The sequence below is a fragment of the Nerophis ophidion genome, linkage group LG29 (assembly GCF_033978795.1).
Source record: "Nerophis ophidion isolate RoL-2023_Sa linkage group LG29, RoL_Noph_v1.0, whole genome shotgun sequence".
Lineage (NCBI taxonomy): Eukaryota > Metazoa > Chordata > Actinopteri > Syngnathiformes > Syngnathidae > Nerophis > Nerophis ophidion.
This window is the reverse complement of record NC_084639.1, coordinates 8,795,239-8,816,982: the sequence shown is the minus strand read 5'-3', so window position 1 is coordinate 8,816,982 and position 21,744 is coordinate 8,795,239. Positions and strand designations below refer to the sequence as shown.

Genomic DNA, 21,744 nt, shown 5'->3' with positions numbered 1-21,744 from the left:
AAACTGTGCTGACTGAAAAGCATGAACAATCATATTACAGTAAAGTATAATTTCATGTTTTGTTTGTACATAACTAGCCAGGCAGCGTATGTACTGTAGTTGTAATAACATTTACTCAAAGGACAGTTATGTTTTTGGTCCAGCTGGCTAAGGACATTTTTTATGGTTTATTTGGGTGAGCACTCCATTTATGTCAATGTAGCTTGTTTCTAAATTCCACATTTTGCAGCATTGAGTCACTTTCACCTAACTCTCTCGTCTTCCGTCTGCTCCAACATCTCACTCTTCCTCCGTGCTCGCTTCTGGAAACATGTTGTCATTCTCAGTTTATTCAGCTTCAAAAATATAAGGTTGTGAATCGTCATTACCAAGTCTGCCATGATTAGAACACATTCGTGTTTGTTGCCAGAAGTCGGAAGAGCGTTGCTATGGAAATGGAAATAAATGGACTGAGGAAAGAAGTTCCAGTAATGATTAAAATTACTAAAAGAGGGTAAATATTGTACACATTGTTATGGAGGTGCCTGTTACTACATTATACATACACTTGCAGTGTGTATATTGTACATATTACATATTGTTATGAAGGTGTCTGTTACTACATTATATATATACTTGCAGTGTGTATATTGTACATATTACATATTGTTATGAAGGTGTCTGTTACTACATTATATATATACTTGCAGTGTGTATACAAAGCATATTACATATTGTTATGAAGGTGTCTGGTACTACATTTTATATATATATACTTGCAGTGTGTATATTGTACATATTACATATTGTTATGAAGGTGTCTGTTGCTGCATTATATACATAATTGCAGAGTGTATTTAAAACATATTACATATTGTTATGAAGGTGTCTGTTACTACTTTATATATATACTTGCAGTGAGCATATAAAACATATTAGATATTGTTATGAAGGTGTTTGTTACTACATTATATATATACTTGCAGTGTGTATATTGTACATATTGCATATTGTTATGAAGGTGTCTGTTACTGCATTATATACATAATTGCAGAGTGTATTTAAAACATATTACATATTGTTATGAAGGTGTCTGTTACTACATTATATATATACTTGCAGTGTGTATATTGTACATATTACATATTGTTATGAAGGTGTCTGTTACTACATTATTTATCTACTTGCAATGTGTATATTGCACATATTACATATTGTTATGAAGGTCTATGTTACTGCATTATATACATACTTGCAGTGTGTATATTGTACATATTACATATTGTTGTGAAGGTGTCTGGTACTACTTTATACATATACTTGCAGTGTGTATATAAAACATATTGTATATTGTTATGATTGTGTCTGTTACTGCATTATATATATACTTGGAGTGTGTATATAAAACATATTACATATTGTTCTGAAGGTGTCTGTTACTACTTTATATACATACTTGCAGTGTGTATATAAAACATATTAAATATTGTTATGAAGGTGTCTGTTACTACATTATATATATACACTTCAGGGTTTTGAGGGTTAAATCACCAAAAATGATTCCCGGGCGCGGTCAACGCTTCTCCCATTGCTCCCCTCACCTCCCAGGGGGTGAACAAGGGGAAGGGTCAAATGCAGAGGACAACTTTCACCACACCTAGTGTGTGCGCGACAATCATTTGTACTTTAACTTCAGAGGCTTTGAAGGCTATGACACTAACTGATATGAACGTTTTTTATTATCTTTAAAATCCTTAAAAAGAACGACGTGTGTTCAATTCTTATGATTGTGAACGATATGCAAAATTTCCCTAAAAAGCGCAGTTCCCCTAAAAGGGGGCGAAAAGGCGTCTCGTGCCCCTGAATGCAATTTTCTTGCAGAACATGTCAGGATTTTAAAGAGAAGAGCGAGCAAGAGATATAATGTATGTACAGCAGAGGCAAATCTATCGCCGTGTGTGAGACCACAGAACAACAACCCTGTGCAGCAAAAACCTGTGGTTAAGCAGAACAGCATCCCACAGTCCCTTGCTGCTCAGGTAGGAGGAGGGAGCAGGTTGCAGGAGATGATACCCAACATGTCTTGTGTTAAAGAAGGCCATTTTCTCCCGTTAGCGGCCAGTTGAACGCCATTTATCGCGGCATTGTTGTGCCATCACAACGCATGTGTGCTCGCCCTCTAATGGCAGCGCTGCACTTATCACTTTTTTCTCCCACTTGCACCCAAAAGGCCTCATGAATCAACAAAAGCTCTTAAGGCATTCTTTCTTCCTTTTTGATGCAGTCGTGAGCACACAAAGTAGAATTGCTACCGCCGCTCTTTGTTCCTGCGCTAAAAATAAAATGTCATGTTTTCTTGTCCTGGATGAGTTTTCTTTAAAAGTAAAAATGTGTCAGAACAAAAACCTTGGCGCTCTAAAGGAGCCTCCTCGTCATATTTGCTCATCTGATGGTTCTCCTAAAGCAGGGTTCGGCAACCCAAAATGTTGAAAGAGCCATATTGGAACAAAAATACAAAAAACAAATCTGTATGAAGCCGCAAAAAAATAAAACTTGTATATAAATGTTACAATGAAGGCAACACATGACGTAAGTGTCTATATTATTTATATTAGCCTACTATCAAAGTGACTACCGGTATGTGTCGCAGGCTGAGGCGAATCTTCATTGACAGAAACGTTGAAATGTAATATTTATTCTACACATTTTTACACCATTGGAAACATTAGTCAAACTTCTCAGAGGGTGAGATAATTCCTGGATATTAGTGGTTTAAAATGGCCAAAGGTATAGACGTGTGTGTCCAAGTTAAAGGAAACTGCAGCCTGTCTTCTTCAAATGGATTCATTACAATATTTGCAAGCTGGGTAACATTTGCTGTGGTCTGGAACAACATGGCATATACACAACTATCAGAAATACAGCCTATATATATATATATATATATATATATATATATATATATATATATATATATATATATATATATATATATATGTATATATGTATATATATATACATGTATATATATATATATATATATATATACATATATATATACATATATATATATATATATATATATATATATATATATATATATAAAAGGCCTCATGAATCAACAAAAGCTCTTAAGGCATTCTTTCTTCCTTTTTGATGCAGTCGTGAGCACACAAAGTAGAATTGCTACCGCCGCTCTTTGTTCCTGCGCTAAAAATAAAATGTCATGTTTTCTTGTCCTGGATGAGTTTTCTTTAAAAGTAAAAATGTGTCAGAACAAAAACCTTGGCGCTCTAAAGGAGCCTCCTCGTCATATTTGCTCATCTGATGGTTCTCCTAAAGCAGGGTTCGGCAACCCAAAATGTTGAAAGAGCCATATTGGAACAAAAATACAAAAAACAAATCTGTATGAAGCCGCAAAAAAATAAAACTTGTATATAAATGTTACAATGAAGGCAACACATGACGTAAGTGTCTATATTATTTATATTAGCCTACTATCAAAGTGACTACCGGTATGTGTCGCAGGCTGAGGCGAATCTTCATTGACAGAAACGTTGAAATGTAATATTTATTCTACACATTTTTACACCATTGGAAACATTAGTCAAACTTCTCAGAGGGTGAGATAATTCCTGGATATTAGTGGTTTAAAATGGCCAAAGGTATAGACGTGTGTGTCCAAGTTAAAGGAAACTGCAGCCTGTCTTCTTCAAATGGATTCATTACAATATTTGCAAGCTGGGTAACATTTGCTGTGGTCTGGAACAACATGGCATATACACAACTATCAGAAATACAGCCTATATATATATATATATATATATATATATATATATATATATATATATATATATATATATATATATATATATGTATATATGTATATATATATACATGTATATATATATATATATATATATATACATATATATATACATATATATATATATATATATATATATATATATATATATATATATATTTGTATATGTATGTATGTATATATGTATATATATATATATATACATGTATATATATATATATATATATATATATATATATATATATATATATATTTGTATATATATATATGTATATATGTATATATATATATATATATACATGTATATATATATATATATATATATATATACATATATATATATATATATATATATATATATATATATATATATATATATATATATTGGGGGTGGCGGCGATGACCAAGAAGAAGGTGGAGTTGGAATATAATTACAACACTTTATGTACATATTTATATACATATTTGTATAATAGTCACGAGGTGGCGACTTGTCCGGGGTGTACTCCGGCTTCCGCCCGATTGTAGCTGAGATAGGCACGAGCAACCCCAAAGGGAATAAGCGGTAGAAAATGGTTGGATGGATACATATTTATATAATATGTAACCACAAGCTCCATTCGCAGACAGAGTCCCATTGCTTTTATGAGCGGTCGAGCGAGTCAAAAGCCGGAAAAAAACAAAAACATGTTTTTATTTTTTTTGTGGCAGCCGTAATTATTTCGTGGCAGGCCGCCACAAATGAATTAATGTGTGGGAAACCCTGTATATATTCCCTGCTTGGCACTCAGCATCAAGAGTTGGAATTGGGGCTAAATCACCGAAAATGATTCCAAGCGTGGCCATTTCTGCTGCTCACTGCTCCCCTCATCTCCCAGGGGGTGAACAAGGAGATGGGTCAAATGCAAAGGACACATTTCACTACACCTAGTGTGTGTGTGACAATCATTGCTACTTTAACTCAACTTAATATTACATACAGATAATGTGGCATGAGACATGCAAATATAAATTCCATCCATTATGTACTGCTTGCCTGTGTATCGGCTGGGGACATCTCTGCGCTGCTGATCCGCCTCCACTTGGGATGGTTTCCTGCTGGCTCCGCTGTGAACGGGACTCTCGCTGCTGTGTTGGATCCGCTTTGGACTGGACTCTCGCGACTGTGTTGGATCCATTGTGGATTGAACTTTCACAGTATCATGTTAGACCCGCTCGACATCCATTGCTTTCGTCCTCTCCAAGGTTCTCATAGTCATCATTGTCACCGACGTCCCACTGGGTGTGAGTTTTCCTTGCCCTTATGTGGGCCTACCGAGGATGTCGTGGTGGTTTGTGCAGCCCTTTGAGACACTAGTGATTTAGGGCTATATAAGTAAACATTGATTAATTGATTGATTGATCTTCCGCTTATCCGAGGTAAGTAAAGGGAATTAAATGAGCTCAAATATAGCTACAAACGAGGCATAATGATGCAATATGTACATACAGCTAGCCTAAATAGCATGTTAGCATCGATTAGCTTGCAGTCATGCTGTGGCCAAATATGCCTGATTAGCACTCCACACGAGTCAATAACAAACAAAGCTCACCTTCGTGCATGCATGCACAGCATGAAACGTTTGGTGGACAAAATGAGACAAGGAGTGGCACAAAACATGTCTTTCTGTGGCAACATCGGAGAAAGTTGTACATGAAAACATGCGTCACACAACTACGGTGAGTTCAAGGACCGCCAACATTAGTAGGACAAAACGGCGCTGGACATATACTGTCATCAGTGAAGCATAAACACAAATATTAAACAGTGGGCTTTCTGACAATTAGGAAGTTTTAAATCATATTTTTCCTCCTACTGAAACCGTATTAAAACAAAAAAATATATTACCCACCTTTTTTTTCCTTTTTCCTACATTTTTGAAAAAGCTCCAGGGAGCTTCTAAGCATGCGGCTTTGGAACCTCGGGTTGCCGACCCCCGGTCTAAAGTGATCACTCTCTTGACCCGTCTTTCCCCTGGCTTTTGTTTTCCAGGAGATCAGGAACATGCACAACGAGCAGCTGATGGACATCCGGCGTGAGGAGGAGATGGAGATGTCTGACGACGACATGGAGGAATGCCCGGACAGCAAGGACTCTGAAGACTCAGGTAAGCACTGCCTTTCGTTCCACACGCCGACAAAAATGGGTAATTTTAGGCCGATTGTCAAACCCACTCAAACAAACTTTTTTGAGTGACACATCACATGGTGCTATTTTGATTTGGAATTAGACTTTGACGAACTTTATTGATCCACAAGGGATCAACATACTCAGTGGCCTAGTGGTTAGAGTGTCCGGCCTGAGATGGGTAGGTTGTGAGTTCAAACCCCAGCCGAGTCATACCAAAGACTATAAAAATGGGACCCCTTACCTCCCTGCTTGGCACTCAGCAACAAGGGTTGGATTTAGGGGTTAAATCACCAAAAATTATTCCCGGGTGCGGCACCGCCTCTGCTCACTGCTCCCCTCACCTCCCAGGGGGTGATCAAGGGTATGGGTCAAATGCTAAGGACAAATTTCACCACACCTAGTGTGTGTGTGACAATCATTGGTACAAACCCCGTTTCCATATGAGTTGGGAAATTGTGTTAGATGTAAATATAAACGGAATACAATGATTTGCAAATCATTTTCAACCCTTATTCAGTTGAATGTGCTAAAAAGACAACATATTTGATGTTCAAACTGATTTAAAAAAAATAATAATAATTATGCAAATAATCATTAACTTTAGAATTTGATGCCAGCAACACGTGACAAAGAAGTTGGGAGAGGTGGCAATATATACTGATAAAGTTGAGGAATGCTCATCAAACACTTATTTGGAACATCCCACAGGTGTGCAGGCTAATTGGGAACAGGTGGCTGCCATGAATGGGTATGAAAGCAGTTTCCACGAAATTCTTAGTAATTCACAAACAAGGATGGGGCGAGGGTCACCAATTTGTAAGCAAATTGTCGAACAGTTTTAGAAGAACATTTCTCAACGAGCTATTGCAAGGAATTTAGGGATTTTAAAGTTAAAGTTAAAGTACCAATGATTGTCACACAGAAACTAGATGTGGCAAATGTGTTCCCTGCATTTGACAGGCAGTATAGCTCGGTTGGTAGAGCGGCCGTGCCAGCAACTTGAGGGTTGCAGGTTCAATCCCCCCTTCTGCCATCCTAGTCACTGCTGTTGTGTCCTTGGGCAAGACACCTGCTCCCAGTGCCACCCACACTGGTTTAAAAATGTAACTTAGATATTGGGTTTCACTATGTAAAGCGCTTTAAGTCACTAGAGAAAAGCGCTATATAAATATAATTCACCTCACCCATCACCCCCTTGGAGGTGAGGGGAGCAGTGGGCAGCAGCGGTGCCACGCCCGGGAATCATTTATGGTGATTTAACCCCCAATTCCAACCCTTAATGCTGAGTGCCAAGCAGGGAGGTAATGGGTCCCATTTTTATATTCTTTGGTATGGCTCGGCCGGGATTTGAACTCACGACCTACCGATCTCAGGGCGGACACTCTAACCACTAGGCCACTGAGACCATCTACGGTCCGTAAAATCATCAAAAGGTTCAGAGAATCTGGAGAAATCACTGCACCTAAGTGATATTACGGACCTTTGATCCCTCAGGCGGTATTGCATCAAAAACCCGACATCAGTGTGTAAAGGATATCACCACATAAAGTTGAGGAATGCTCATCAAACACTTATTTGGAACATCGCACAGGTGTGCAGGCTAATTGGGAACAGGTGGGTGCCATGATTGGGTATAAAAACAGCTTCCCCAAAATGCTCAGTCTTTCACAAGAAAAGATGGGGCGAGGGTCACCCCTTTGTCCACAACTGCGTGAGCAAATTGTCAAATCAGTTTAAGATCAACGTTTCTCAAAGTGCAATTGCAAGAAATTTAGGGATTTCAACATCTACGCTCCATAATATCATCAATTTCCCAACTCATATGGAAACGGGGTTTGTACATTGATGAATTTTTGTTGTAGAATCTTATATGAGTGAATGTTTGGCCATTCCAGTGTTAATTTTGTTGACGAAAAATTTTCGTCATAGTTATCGTCAACGACCTTTTTTTTCTGACTAAAACGAGACAATAACTAAATAAAAAAATAATTTACGTGGACTAAGACGATGACGAGGTGTATTGACATATTCGTCAACGAATAAAAACGAGGCGAAAATGTTTGCCAGAGACGAGATCCAATCGGAACTCATTTTGTTAGGAAGAGGCGGGAGGAGTTGGGAAGCGAACCAATCAGAGCGACGTGGTAAGGAAGTTACGTAAACGTAGTTTGCGTTTGAGACTGACCCGAGAATGCGCTGCAGAAGATAACATGTCAACGCCGGGGAGGAAGAGGAGAGAAGACATATGGGGAAATTTTATATTTGAGGTCAAATATAACAAGACTCGGTGTAAGAAATGCAGCACGAGGATTACGGGGAAAAACACAACAAACTTGAAGCGACATTTACAGTCGAATCACCCCGAAATCCACACACAGGTAAGCATTTTCCACAACATACAACTCACTCGACGTTATCCCGTTTATTACACGGCTTACTCGTGAAATACTAAATTTGAGACATGATTTTCATCAAAATACGACTTGTATCGGTGATTTTTCCGCTGTTTTGCTTTGACTTTCAGAAATTGAAGGGAACGTTTACATATTACCCTTTAGTCGACTAAATCTGCTGTAGTTTTCGTCGAGTATAATCTTATATTTCGTCAACTAAAACTAGACTAAAACTGAAACAATTTAAATAACTAAATTATGACTAAAACTAAATTACATTTTAGTCAAAAGACTATGACTAAAACTAAATTATATTTTAGTCAAAAGACTATGACTAAAACTAAATCAAATTTTGCTGTCAAAGTTAGCACTGGGCCTTTCACACAACTATTGTATTTTGTCACCGAAAAAACTTTGATGCATTTCCTCCTTCCTTGCAACCCGTCGAGGCAGCTCCCCTGTGCTACTTTCTTCCACACATTGTTAAAGCCATTATGCCTCCGTTATTTCTTCCGTACACCTTTCAACATAGGCTCCTTCCTGCACTCTTTCAGCTCATTTTGTTCACTTTTCTGTCATTTTTGGAATGATTCAGGAGGCAAAAATCGCCTTTTTTCGAGTGAAAAGCGAACACCTTTTCGTGCGTGCAGAGAACACGCTCGGGGTGTGTAGAGGCGTGCGTATGGTGTCATATTAGTGCCAAAAATCCAAGCGCATAAAAACTGTTAGGGCTCGCTGATTCTCCACTTCGCCGTCTCGGTCTGTGCGCTCTCTGTGTACTCCTGGCATCTCTCCTCGCGCTGTCATGTTTGTTTTGGCACTTTGTGGGGTGGGTATGCTTAGACGGCCCCTTCTTTCTGATTGGCTCTGAGCATTTTTTCATATGACTAATCAGAAGCATAGAATGGCAAGTCATCACAGTGAAAGGCAAAGATTTATGTAAACCCCCAGAATCGATTTATTTTCAACACCCCTATAATAAGGCTTACCTGTGAAGTTTTGGATTCAAAAACATGGGAAATTGTATTGAGTCGTCCCACCATATTGTATCCAAATGGTTATATGTACTACTTTAATCTTGATACTATTATTTCAAATTAAGTCCTATCATAAAGACAATTATTGTTAAATTTGCTAATGCAAAATACTCCTGTCCAAAGGCAAAACGTAGTAACTCACTTCTAGCTGATTTTGAGAAAATAAAGGAAAACCAATCTATCTTGATGCTGTCTTACAAAGATCTACAAAGTCATCAAACGTATAGATGTTTTTTTGAGCTTTCATTTTCTTGCCGATTGAGCCATGGATTGAATCTGCTCTCATGAATGTGTGCCCTTTCTCCAGATATTTTATCACAATCTCGGGTGGGCCCCATTCTGCGTTTGCACATTGGGCAAGAGCCGTGTACAGCATCCAGTTTTTATTTTGACCTCCACAGTTATCTGCCCAAAAGAGTATGCAAGGGGAAGAATCAAGAACAATACATTTAATGAAGGTGCTTGCAACGTCCCGGGCCAATCTTCCAAATATCCCCTCGTGCCATAATATCACATAATCAGCTTGACCGTCGGCCCCCATTCGTGCAAATGTCTCATTAAAGACAATAAGGCGACTGACAAAGAAGCTCCGATTGGTCCCTTGAGATACTAGGTTTTTCTGTTGTATCTACGCGGTTATGTGGTAGTTGCTAGGTCCTGCCATGCGCGTAACAGCTTACTTACGGAACAAACTACAATATCGCATACACTAATGTAAAGCATATCACCTAGGAACTCCAAAATTATTATCAGCTCAGTTTTGACCAACATTTAGTTACTGGGTTTTGCCTTTGGACGGGAGAATACCACACAGGTTCAATATGACACTTTTCTCTTTTTCACATGTTAATGAAAAAGAGAGGCAGAGAAATGTTTTTTTTTTCTTAACTTGTATTTAAATTATTACTACATTAAAATATATGACATTTAAGGGAAAATGCTAATATGGCGGGAAAGAGGTAGCCTGGAATGCCAGCCCACACGATTTTTCATTTACATTCAAATTTCGTAATGCAAAAGAGATGGGCTGGCTAGTCAGGCTAGGAAAGAGGTGTAAAATACAGGATGTTTCCGGCCAAAATGGGATACTTGACAAGTATTAGGACTATGATGAGAAGAAAAGTAATAAAACCAGCAACAAGCGAAACAACACACATGCAGGGATGCTGTGTGAACTAGCAAGTCCAGGAGCTTTTTTTATTAACTCAAGTGCAGTGCATTAAATGTTTTCAACTAAGATAGCAGTGGAGCTTCCCTTCTTCTAACAAGTCAGTAAACCCTTACAATCACTCCAAACCAGTTCAATAATGTAAATAACTGTCCCTCAACTGACCTCTTTTTCAGCCGACATTTTTTTATCCACTTCTTCCTCCGTAAATCTTGATACATATTGACCATGACCCGCCCTGCTATACTTCTGATTGGCCCTGAGCATTTTTCGCCTGACCAATCAGAAAGGGGGGGGTCGTCTAAGCATACCCGCCCCCAAAGTGCCAAAAGTCTAAGCATACCTGCCCCCAAAATGCCAAAAGTCTAAGCATACCATGTTGTTTTTGACAACCATCTTACATTTAGTCTTAGTCTTTGTCTTTTGGACTAAAATGCTTATTAGTTTTAGTCACATTTTAGTCACTTTTATATGTGATAGTTTTAGTCCAGTTTTAGTGGACGAAAACTCAAAAGGGTTTTAGTCTAGTTTTAGTCGATGAAAAGTCAAAAAGGTTTTAGTCTAGTTTTAGTCCCCAAAAAAAATAATAAAAAGTATAATATAAGTATATAAGTATAGTCTTTTAACAAATTAATTTAGGTCAGTAAGTATCGGAGATTGCTGTTGGGCAGTGTCACACAGCAGATCTATAAGTTCAACCCATTGTAAGCTTGCAGATCTGCTATTTTCACAAATAATAACAATAAAGGAATGGTTTTAGACATATAAGGTTTCCACCCAACAGCAAATTTCTGATCCAAGGATTGTGTATTACACACAGATAAAGTGGTAACAAGGGAATCAAAGTTCATTACTCCAAAAAAGCCAAAAAACAAAAACATTCTACTTCAGCAATTGCGGCTTTATTTCTCAGAATTTGTTAAAGTACAATGAACGTAAACATGCCCAAAATATGAGTGATGGATGAGGAACACATGCTCAACTTGGCCCTGTCTGCCAGTGCAATTACAACAGATATCATACAACCCCACTCTATCTGTAATTTGTGCAAACCATGTAATAAAAATAATCAATTTATTCCAGAGAGTTATACTGTACATACATACAAACATGTTTTTAAGTTTTTGGAACAAAATAGACCACCCTGTAAATACTGTAAACACTAGTCAATTCAATAAATAAAAATAACAACAGTGTTTAATATGAATTAGAGGAGGGCTTGTCTCATAACAAGAACAAACTTAATATCACAATCACATATCTGTATCTGTACTAATAAAGCTAGCAGACTCTACGTATAACAGTAACTGGACCTGTTTAACACGTCAAGTTAGGTGCTGACAGAAGTACTCACAAAGAGATAACCACACCGTCACTGAATGTAAACATGCAGCTAAAGTAAAACACACATAATGAATTGATGTTAGCGTAACAAAAGCTAACTTTAGCCTGAAGTTAGCAGCCCATTTGCGCCAGGAGTATGTGGAAAACGTACTAATGTATTAGCTTACTATGACATTTATCGATTATGTTAACATCATTTGTAACTTATCTTCGAAAAAATATCCTTGTGGCGAGCCTTAAGGTGCCTCATTTTTTCTGCATATTTTGTGGCCACAATTGTCACCGTCTTCCTTCACAATACATTCTGTTTTATTATCTGCTGGGTTATATTTAAAATACACCCATATGTTGTCTGCGACCACCGAGGCCCTGTGTTGAAACTGCAGCCGCCATCACGGTCCATTGCCTGATGAACAACAACAGTGTGACGTGTTGAGCACGTTGTGCGTTGCACGCCAGTTGCTGGGCGTGACCAAACAAGGATAGAATGCAGCAGCAGATACTTTTTAGGTTTTAAATGACACACACAATAAACAGAAATGTCATGCATGTTAAACGTCTGACAGATTACTCACTAACATTTATCGTTCGTTCTCGTCTCGTCAACGAAAACTCACACACGTCTCGTCATGTTTTCGTCATCAGAGAGACACGTTTATCTCGTCACCGTCTCGTTATCGTCATGAAAAAAAGCGGCGTCAAAGAAATGATTTCGTCGTCGTCATCGTTGGCGAAAACAACACTGAAGCATACCCGTCCCCTAAGTGCCAAAAGTTTAAGCATACCCGCCCCCAAAGTGCCAAAAGTCTAAGCATACCCGCCCCCTAAGTGCCAAAAGTCTAAGCATACCCGCCCCCTAAGTGCCAAAAGTCTAAGCATACCCGCCCCCAAAGTGCCAAAAGTCTAAGCATACCCGCCCCCTAAGTGCCAAAAGTCTAAGCATACCCGCCCCCAAAGTGCCAAAAGTCTAAGCATACCCGCCCCCAAAGTGCCAAAAGTCTAAGCATACCCGCCCCCTAAGTGCCAAAAGTCTAAGCATACCCGTCCCCAAAGTGCCAAAACGAAGACGGCGCGTGCACACATAGGCGCCGCGCGCACGCGACACCCTTTTGCGCACGCGTAGTCAAAGGCACCACATGCGCACGCGTAGTCAAAGGCACCACATGCGCGCGCGTAGTCAAAGGCATCACATGCGCGCGCACGAATTGGAGAATCAGCGCGCGATAACAGTTTTTATGCGCTTGGATTTTTGCCACTAATGTGACGCCATACGTGCGCATCTGAAGCTGTTGTCAACGCAGGTCAATAGAACAAGGTGGCATACCTTCTAATGGGCCCAATTTCTCCTGTTAGTTAAAATGACAGCTCGGCTAATGGGAAGGGAGACGTATGCAAATGCGGCTACCTTCTGCAGTCCTTCTCGGCGGCTGTCTAAGCATACCCGTCCCCAAAGTGCGAAAAGTCTAAGCCTACCCGCCCCCAAAGTGCCAAAAGTCTAGCATACTAGTGCCAAAAGTGTAAGCATAACGCCCCAAAGTGCCAAAACTCTAAGCATACCCGCCCCCAAAGTGCCAAAAGTCTAAGCATACCAGTGCCAAAACTCTAAGGATACCCGCCCCCAAAGTGCCAAAAAACTAAGCATACCAGTGCCAAAACTCTAAGCATAACCGCCTCTAAAGTGCCAAAAGTCTAATTCTACCCGCCCCCAAAGTGCCAAAAGTCTAAGCATACCAGTGCCAGAAGTGTAAGCATAACGCCCCAAAGTGCCAAAAGTCTAAGCATACCAGTGCCAAAACTCTAAGGATACCCGCCCCCAAAGTGCCAAAAAACTAAGCATACCAGTGCCAAAACTCTAAGCATAACCGCCTCTAAAGTGCCAAAAGTCTAATTCTACCCGCCCCCAAAGTGCCAAAAGTCTAAGCATACCAGTGCCAGAAGTCTAAGCATACCCGCCCCCTAAGTGCCAAAAGTCTAAGCCTACCCGCCCCCAAAGTGCCAAAACAAAGACGGCGCGTGCACACATAGGCGCCGCGCGCACGCGACACCCTTTTGCGCGCGCCTAGTCAAAGGCAGCACATGCGCGCGCACGAAGTGGAGAATCAGCACGCGATAACAGTTTTTATGCACTTGGATTTTTGCCACTAATGTGACGCCATACGTGCGCATCTGAAGCTGTTGTCAACGCAGGTCAATAGAACAAGGTGGCATACCTTCTAATGGGCCCAATTTCTCCTGTTAGTTAAAATGACAGCTCAGCTAATGGGAGGGAGACGTATGCAAATGCGGCTACCTTCTGCAGTCCTTCTCGGCGGCTGTCGGCGGTGAGCGCTGATGTCAAGGGCTTGTCATCAGGAGGGGACGGCGGCGGCTAATGTGGCAGTTTGTGCCGTCCGTAATAGCGCTCGCCCCTCGCTGACTCTTAAACAAGGGACCTGTGGTTACATGTCAACACACCCCACTTGACTTATAAAAGAAAACACACCTGTGTAACTACTCAGGTACTCTTTTAAGAGCCGATCGATGATCTGCGTCACGACGAGAGGAAAAAGCTGGCGGTCTAGGCGTGGAGCACGAACCCTGTCACGGACAGGTCGATAGCCACGCCCGCTGAATAAACCGACGTCTGGGGATGTGGCCACGCGTTTGACATCTCTTCACACCGCCTTGATGGATCTTTTCGATCGATGCTCCTCCAATCAAACGTGAGCAGGAGGAGAGTTCATTAGCAGTCTTCCCTGCCGCAGTACTCATAAATACACACAACAAAGCTAAGGGTCTTATCTTCTCAGTCCACTCAGCGTATTGCGTTTTCCTTTTCTCCGCTTTGAAGCCCAGCCGTGCCGATAATACCAGACATCCCTTGAGGCCGGCATACTATAACCCGTCTTAAGGCTTCGCTCGATAGGTCGGGTCATGTGTCCAGAAGAGAGCCTGGCGGACAAAACGCCCTGGGATTATCCCCGACTTTCAGCCGCCGGTAATCTGTTGGGGAATATTGAATTAGCGTCCGCCTGGGGTCGGCTCCAGCTCGCCGCGACCTTGCCCGCGATGAGTGCTTTAGCGATCGGGTGGATGGACTGATGGCTTTCGCAAAGCCAGCGTTTCAACCATCCTGCAGATGTTCGCTCAAGTGAAGAAATCAATGACAATAAATTATCAGCTAACTTGATATTGATTTTGAATGACAGAGCTCAACTAAGGACTAAGAAATCGTTTTTTCCCGCAATTAAATATTTATAACTAACTTAGATTTCTGGTTTGAATGAAAGACTAAATTAGGTAATTGAAGCCATCCATCTTCTTCCGCTTATCCGAGTTAGTGTCGCGGGGGCAGCAGCCTAAGCAGGGAAGCCCAGACTTCCCTCTCCCCTGCCACATCGCCCAGCTCTTCCCGGGGGATCCCGAGGCGTTCCCAGGCCAGCCGGGATGCATAGTCTTCTCAATGTGTCCTGGGTCTTCCCCGTGGCCTCCTACCGGTCGGACGTGCCCTAAACACCTCCCTAGGGAGGCGTTCCGGTGGCATCCTGACCAGATGCCCGAACCACTTCATCTGGTTCCTCTCGTTCCTCTACCAAATGACAGATCTTCTCACCCGGCGGAAGAAACTCATTTTCGGCCGTTTGTACCCGTGATCTTGTCCTTTCGGTCACAACCCAAAGCTCATGACCATAGGTGAGGATGGGAATGTAGATCGACCGGTAAATTAAGAGCTTTGCCTTCCGGCTCAGCTCCTTCGTCGCCACAGCGGATCGATACAGCGCCCGCATTACTGAAGACGCCGCACCGATCCACCTGTCGATTTCACAATCTACTCTTCCCTCACTCGTGAACCAGACTCCTAGGTACTTGAACTCCTCCACTTGGGGCAGAGTTTCCTCCCCAACCTGTAGGTGGCACTCCACCCTTTTTCGGGCAAGAACCATGGAACACAGACTAAGACACAGACTAGCATTCAACAAAACGGTAAGACTTTAGTATGGGGAACATAATCACCATTAATTAGTTGCTAATTAACATGCAAATTAGTAACATATTGGCCCTTAATTAGTCAATATTAAGTACTTATTAAGGCTTTATTCTGCATGGCCTTATAATACAACCAGTAAGCCATTAACGAAGAGTTAACTAAACCTAACTCTTATTGCTTATTAGTAACCCTAACCCTTAAATGTCCAAATAACTCTAAATTCAGTCTTTGTTACTTTAACAAGCAACTCATTAATTATGAATATGTTCCCCATACTAAAGTGTTACCATAAAAACAAAAGGAACATGTTCGTTGTGCTTGCTCATATGGGGTTTATTCTTTATTTATTTGTATTGTTTTAGGGCTGTCAAATGATTTTTTTTTAAGTCAGGTTAGGACATTGGGCGTATATTGTAGCGTCCCAGAATAGTTAGTGCTGCAAGGGGTTCTGGGTATCTTTTCTGTTGTGTTTATGTTGTGTTATGGTGCGGATGTTGTCCCGAAATGTGTTTGTCTTTCTTGTTTGGTGTGGCTTCACAGTGTGGCCCATATTTGCAACAGTGTTAAAGTTGTTTATACGGCCACCCTCAGTGTGACCTGTATGGCTGTTGACCAAGTATGCTTTGCATTCACTTGTGTGTGTGAAAAGCCCTAGATATTATGTGATTGGGCCGGCATGCAAAGGCACTCTCTCTCTCTCTCTCTCTCCACTTTATTTATATAGCACATTTAAACAACAATAACGTTTCCAAAGTGCTGCACAGCCATGTTAAAAACAATATTATGCTCCACCAATGACTGAACAAAACAAAAAATGAATAAAAATAAAACCAATAAAAACAATATAAAAACAAATATGATTAAAAACTATTTTAAAGGGTAAAATCAATTAAAGAGCCTTTAAGGTTTATTGACGCTCTGTACTTCTCCCTATGTCCGTCTACCACTCCGTACAGCGGCGTTTTAAAAAGTCCTTTGTGAAACAGATAATTTTGAAACCGATACCAATAATTTCCGATATTACACTCTAGTTCAGGGGTCGGGAACCTTTTTGACCGAGAGAGCCATGAAAGCCAAATATTTCAAAATGTATTTCAGTGAGAGCCATATCATATTTTTTAACACTGAATACAACTAAATGTGTGCATTTCTAAGTAAGACCAACATTTTTAGAGTATAATAAGTCTATTGTTTTTAATAACATTGTTATTCTGAAGCTAACCAATAATAAATAAAATGTCATGTCTGTTGATCATGTTTTTCTTTGGCCATGTGCTGTTTGTCCTTTGGAGTCTTTAAGTTCCTGTTTTTTTCCACTCCCTTGTCTGGTTTCCTTGGTTACTCATTCTGTCCACCTGTCTCTGGTGGACAAAATGCCCGCTCACCTGCTTCCCGAGCACTGATCAGAGGCAGTATTTAAGCTCGTCTTTGCCAGTCAGTCGCCCTGGCGTCAATGTGATCTTTTCTTGCTCTGTGCTGACTTGTTTCATGCCTTGCCATAGTTTCGTGATTCATGCCATGCAGAGTAAGTTTTGTTTGATAGTCTGTTTATGCGTTAGCTTTGTTCCTTAGCCCAAGTTGTGCCTCCGCTGTGAGCGATTTTTGTTTGTATCTTTTTGTAGTTTAAATTAAATCATGTTTTTACCTAAATGCCATGTCCCGAGTAGTCCGTCTGCCTTCCTGGGGGAATGACCCTGCAGCAAGCTGCGACCCCCCCCATCGTGACATAAAATACTTTTTACCATTAATGCGACTTCTTGAACAGGTGCGGTAGAAAACGGATGGATGGATTTAAATGCATGAGAATGTTTTATATTTCGCACGTTATTTTTAGCACTATGATTACCAGCAAAATTATTCATAATTATGGTGTTAAGCAATGTCAGCTAAGATTTATTTGAGAGCCAGATGCAGTCATCAAAAGAGCCACATCTGGCTCTAGAGCCATAGGTTCCCTACCCCTGCTCTATTTACTGTGCTAGAAAAATAGTTCCTTAGTGTTCGCTCTTATGATAACAATGTTGCTATAACTTGGTTATTAAACAGGAGTATTGTTGATGTTTTTTAATGCATTTTTAAAGTGATTTAGAGGTAGAATCGATTGCTCCCATTAGCTGGATTGCTATCTACCAAGAACAAGACAATTTTTTCAAGTTTGACAGCTAAAAAAAGATCAAATATTTTGTCTTTTTGTCTTTCATACGGTAGGCAAAATTCCCCAAAGAAATAAAAAAGTGCAATTTTAAATTTCCAGTCTCCTGTTTCCATTGCAATGTATGGCGCCCTGTGTAGGCAGCAGGCTGAATTATTACATTGAATCGACTCCACAGAACAGAAAGGATGCCCATCATTCTTCTTAAAGGTCACTCCTTCCTTTTAGATGGTGGTGGTGGTGGTGGTGGGCTCGATTAATTCACACGCACCTCACTAACCTCGTCGTGTCCGATGGACAGGCTCGGGCTTTTTTTTCGCTTTGTCTTATTGCGGGGGTTCGATTTAAAGACTTTTAATTACATCCGGAGAAAGGATCATATAGGCCGTGTGCCAATTTTCAAATGTCCTTAAATGAACGGAAGGTGGTTAAAGTCGCTTCAGTGTTAATATTGAGCAAAGAGGGTTTGGAAAAACACTGGATGATAAAATGTTTTAAATATTTTATCATTTATATTATAATAAAAAATTGACCAAACTAAAATTGTTTAATTTTTTTTCTATATGAATATTTCTTTAGTGCTGTTAAAGGATTTTTGTTTAATCAGATGAATCACACTTTTGAATTCAGATTATTTACAGCTTATTACTTACTTTCTTTATTAAAGTTAGCCTATAAAAAGAGTCTATCATGTAGACATAAAAATGCAATTTTACTTTCATAATGTCAAAAAGGAAAATGTTTAAATTTTAACAACATTTTAATTGAACAGTTTTATCTAAAGTGCATTCAAGGCCTACTGAAACCCACTACTACCGACCACGCAGTCTGATAGTTTATATATCAATGATGAAATATTAACATTGCAACACATGCCAATACGGCCGGGTTAATTTACTAAATTGCAATTTTAAATTTTGCGCCGAAATATCCTGCTGAAAACGTCTCGGTATGATGACGTCTGCGCGTGACGTCACCGATTGTAGAGGACATTTTGTTCCAGCATCGTGGCCAGCTATTAATCGTCTGTTTTCATCGCAAATGTCCACAGTATTCTGGACATCTGTGTTGGTTAATCTTTTGCAAGTTGTTCAATGGACAATGGAGACATCAAAGAAGAAAGCTGTAGGTGGGAAGCGGTGTATTATGGCCGGCTTTAGCAACACAAACACAGCCGGTGTTTCATTGTTTGCATTCCCGTAAGATGAAAGTAAATTTTTGCTATGGAACAGAGATGTCAAGCGAACACGGTTGGATTGGACCACACACACAAAGTAGAGGTGTATTATGTGTATTAATAAAAAACATTTTACCATTCTGTATTCTGAAGGCGATCTATGTCGTGTGCTACTCCAGCATCAATATCAGCAGCGCTCGTCCTCCTGACCGTCACCGTCAGATTCAAAGCGGTATGGCTCTGTCCCTTGTTGCGGTTGGGCCTGGCCGAGTGGTCCTGCCACCCCCACGGCTGCCACGGCGCCTCTCACAGCATCTTCCCTATCTGAATTGCTCCCACTGCCCTCTTGTCATTTTTTTTTCTAGTCCTTCACTTTCACGAATCTTTCATCCTCGCTCAAATTAATGGAGAAATCGTCGCTCTCTCGGTCCGAATCGCTTTCGCTGCTGGTGGCCATGATTGTAAACAATGTTCAGATGTGAGGAGCTTCACAACCCGTGACGTCACACGCATATCGATATGTATGCTACTTCCGGTACATGCAAGGCTTTTTTATCAGCACCAAAAGTTGCGAACTTTATCGTCAATGTACTCTACTAAATCCTTTCAGCAAAAATATGGCAATATCGCAAAATGATCAAGTATGACACATAGAATGGACCTGCTATCCCCATTTAAATAAGAAAATCGCATTTCAGTAGGCCTTTCAGGGTGTAGTTTGAAATACAATTAGCGTGATTATCTGCGCACCGAATTTTTCGGAGTATAAGTCGCACCTGCCGAAAATGAATAATAAAGAAGGAAAAAAAAACACATATATAAGTCGCACTGGAGTATAAGTCGCATTTTTGGGGGAAATGTATTTAACAAAACCCAACACCAAAAATAGACATTTGAAAGACAATTTAAAATAAATAAAGAATAGTGAACAACAGGCTGAATAAATGTACCTAATATGACGCATAAATAACCAACTGAGAAGTTGCCTGGTATGTTAACGTAACATATTATGGTAAGAGTCATTCAAATAACTATAACATATAGAACATGCTATACGTTTACCAAACAATCTGTCACTCATAATCGCTAAATCTCATGAAATCTTATCTGTCTACTCTCTTACGTGAATGAACTAAATAATATTATTTAATATTTTACGGTAATGTGTTAATAATTTCACACATAAGTCGCTCCTGAGTATAAGCCGCACCCCCAGCCAAACTATGAAAAAAAACAGCGACTTATAGTCCGAAAAATGCGGTATATGCAGGATTAATGCCGCCATTTTTTTGTTTCATCAGATGAGCTAACTTTTTATTTTTGACACCCCTAAAGTGAATATATCATTTTAATCAAAGTGTAGATAGAACATGTTAAAAGAGAAATTGAGCAGATATTAACAGTAAATGAACAAGTACATTAATAATCTATCATCATTTTTGTCAAAATGACACAATACTGCATACGTCAGCAGCCAAATTGAGAACTTTTATTTGTTTACTTACTACTAAAAGATCATTTGTCTAGTAGGTTCACTATCTTGTTTAATGACAAAATTGTTCTTTATTTGCAATAAGAAAACATGTTTCATATGCTATAACATTTTCTGTTAAAATCTAGTCAATAATGACATTTTTTTTGTTGTCCCCTTTATTTTGAAAAGTATCAAAATACATTTTAGTACTGGTACCAAAATACTGATATCGGGACAACCCTGCTCCAAACCCACTTTTTTCCTTTCCAATGCTTGGAAAACAATCTTGAGCTACAAACTAATGCTAGTGAGTAAGAGCAGATGTTTTGGGGCGGCGCTTACAGGGTTTTACCGTGGTATTTGCCCGTGTTTGTCAACCACTGTACGAAATGATTCAACTTCACCTATTTGGTCCAAAAAATATTTTTGGGGAATCAATAATTACAATCTGTAAGTAATGTGCCATTGTCGAGTGTTTGTGCTGTTTAGAGCTCGGCAGGGTAACCATGTAATACTCTTCCATATCAGTAGGTGGCAGCAGGTAGTTCATTGCTTTGTAGAAGTCAAAACGCATCAAAAATGGTTTGTCGTGATCCCAATATGCAGAGCACAGCGGGAGACAGCGTGCAGGTAAAAAGGTATCTAATGCTTAAACTAAAAATTAACAAAACGGAAAGGAAAAGGCAGTTTACCATGAATTGATTAACGTGGACCCCAACTTAAACAAGTTGAAAAACTTATTCGGGTGTTACCATTTAGTGGTCAATTGTACGGAATATGAACTGTACTGTGCAACATACTCATAAAAGTCTCAATCAATCAATCAATCAACGAAGCATAGGGATGGCTATGCAAAACAAAAGTAAAACCGAACTGGCTACAAAGTAAACAAAAACAGAATGCTGGACGACAGCAAAGACTTACAGCGTGTGGAGCAGCTGAGTACGGCGTGGCTTATTGGGAGAGTGGCCGTGCCAGCAACCTGAGGGTTTCTGGTTCAATCCCCACCTTCTACAAACTTTGTCACGTCCGTTGTGTCCTTGAGCAAGACACTTCA

The 21,744-nt window shown here is 39.9% G+C and overlaps 1 protein-coding gene across 7 annotated transcripts in view; it reads left to right on the top strand.

The window, feature by feature from the left end:
* enox2 (ecto-NOX disulfide-thiol exchanger 2) overlaps nucleotides 1-21,744 on the top strand; it is a 505,472-nt gene that overhangs the window by 426,150 nt on the left and 57,578 nt on the right. For all 7 annotated transcript variants that reach the window (XM_061891605.1, XM_061891604.1, XM_061891603.1 and 4 more), the window contains one exon: nucleotides 5,838-5,952. In XM_061891605.1, the coding sequence (XP_061747589.1) occupies nucleotides 5,838-5,952 (115 nt within the window). The remainder of the gene's footprint in view (nucleotides 1-5,837; nucleotides 5,953-21,744) is intronic.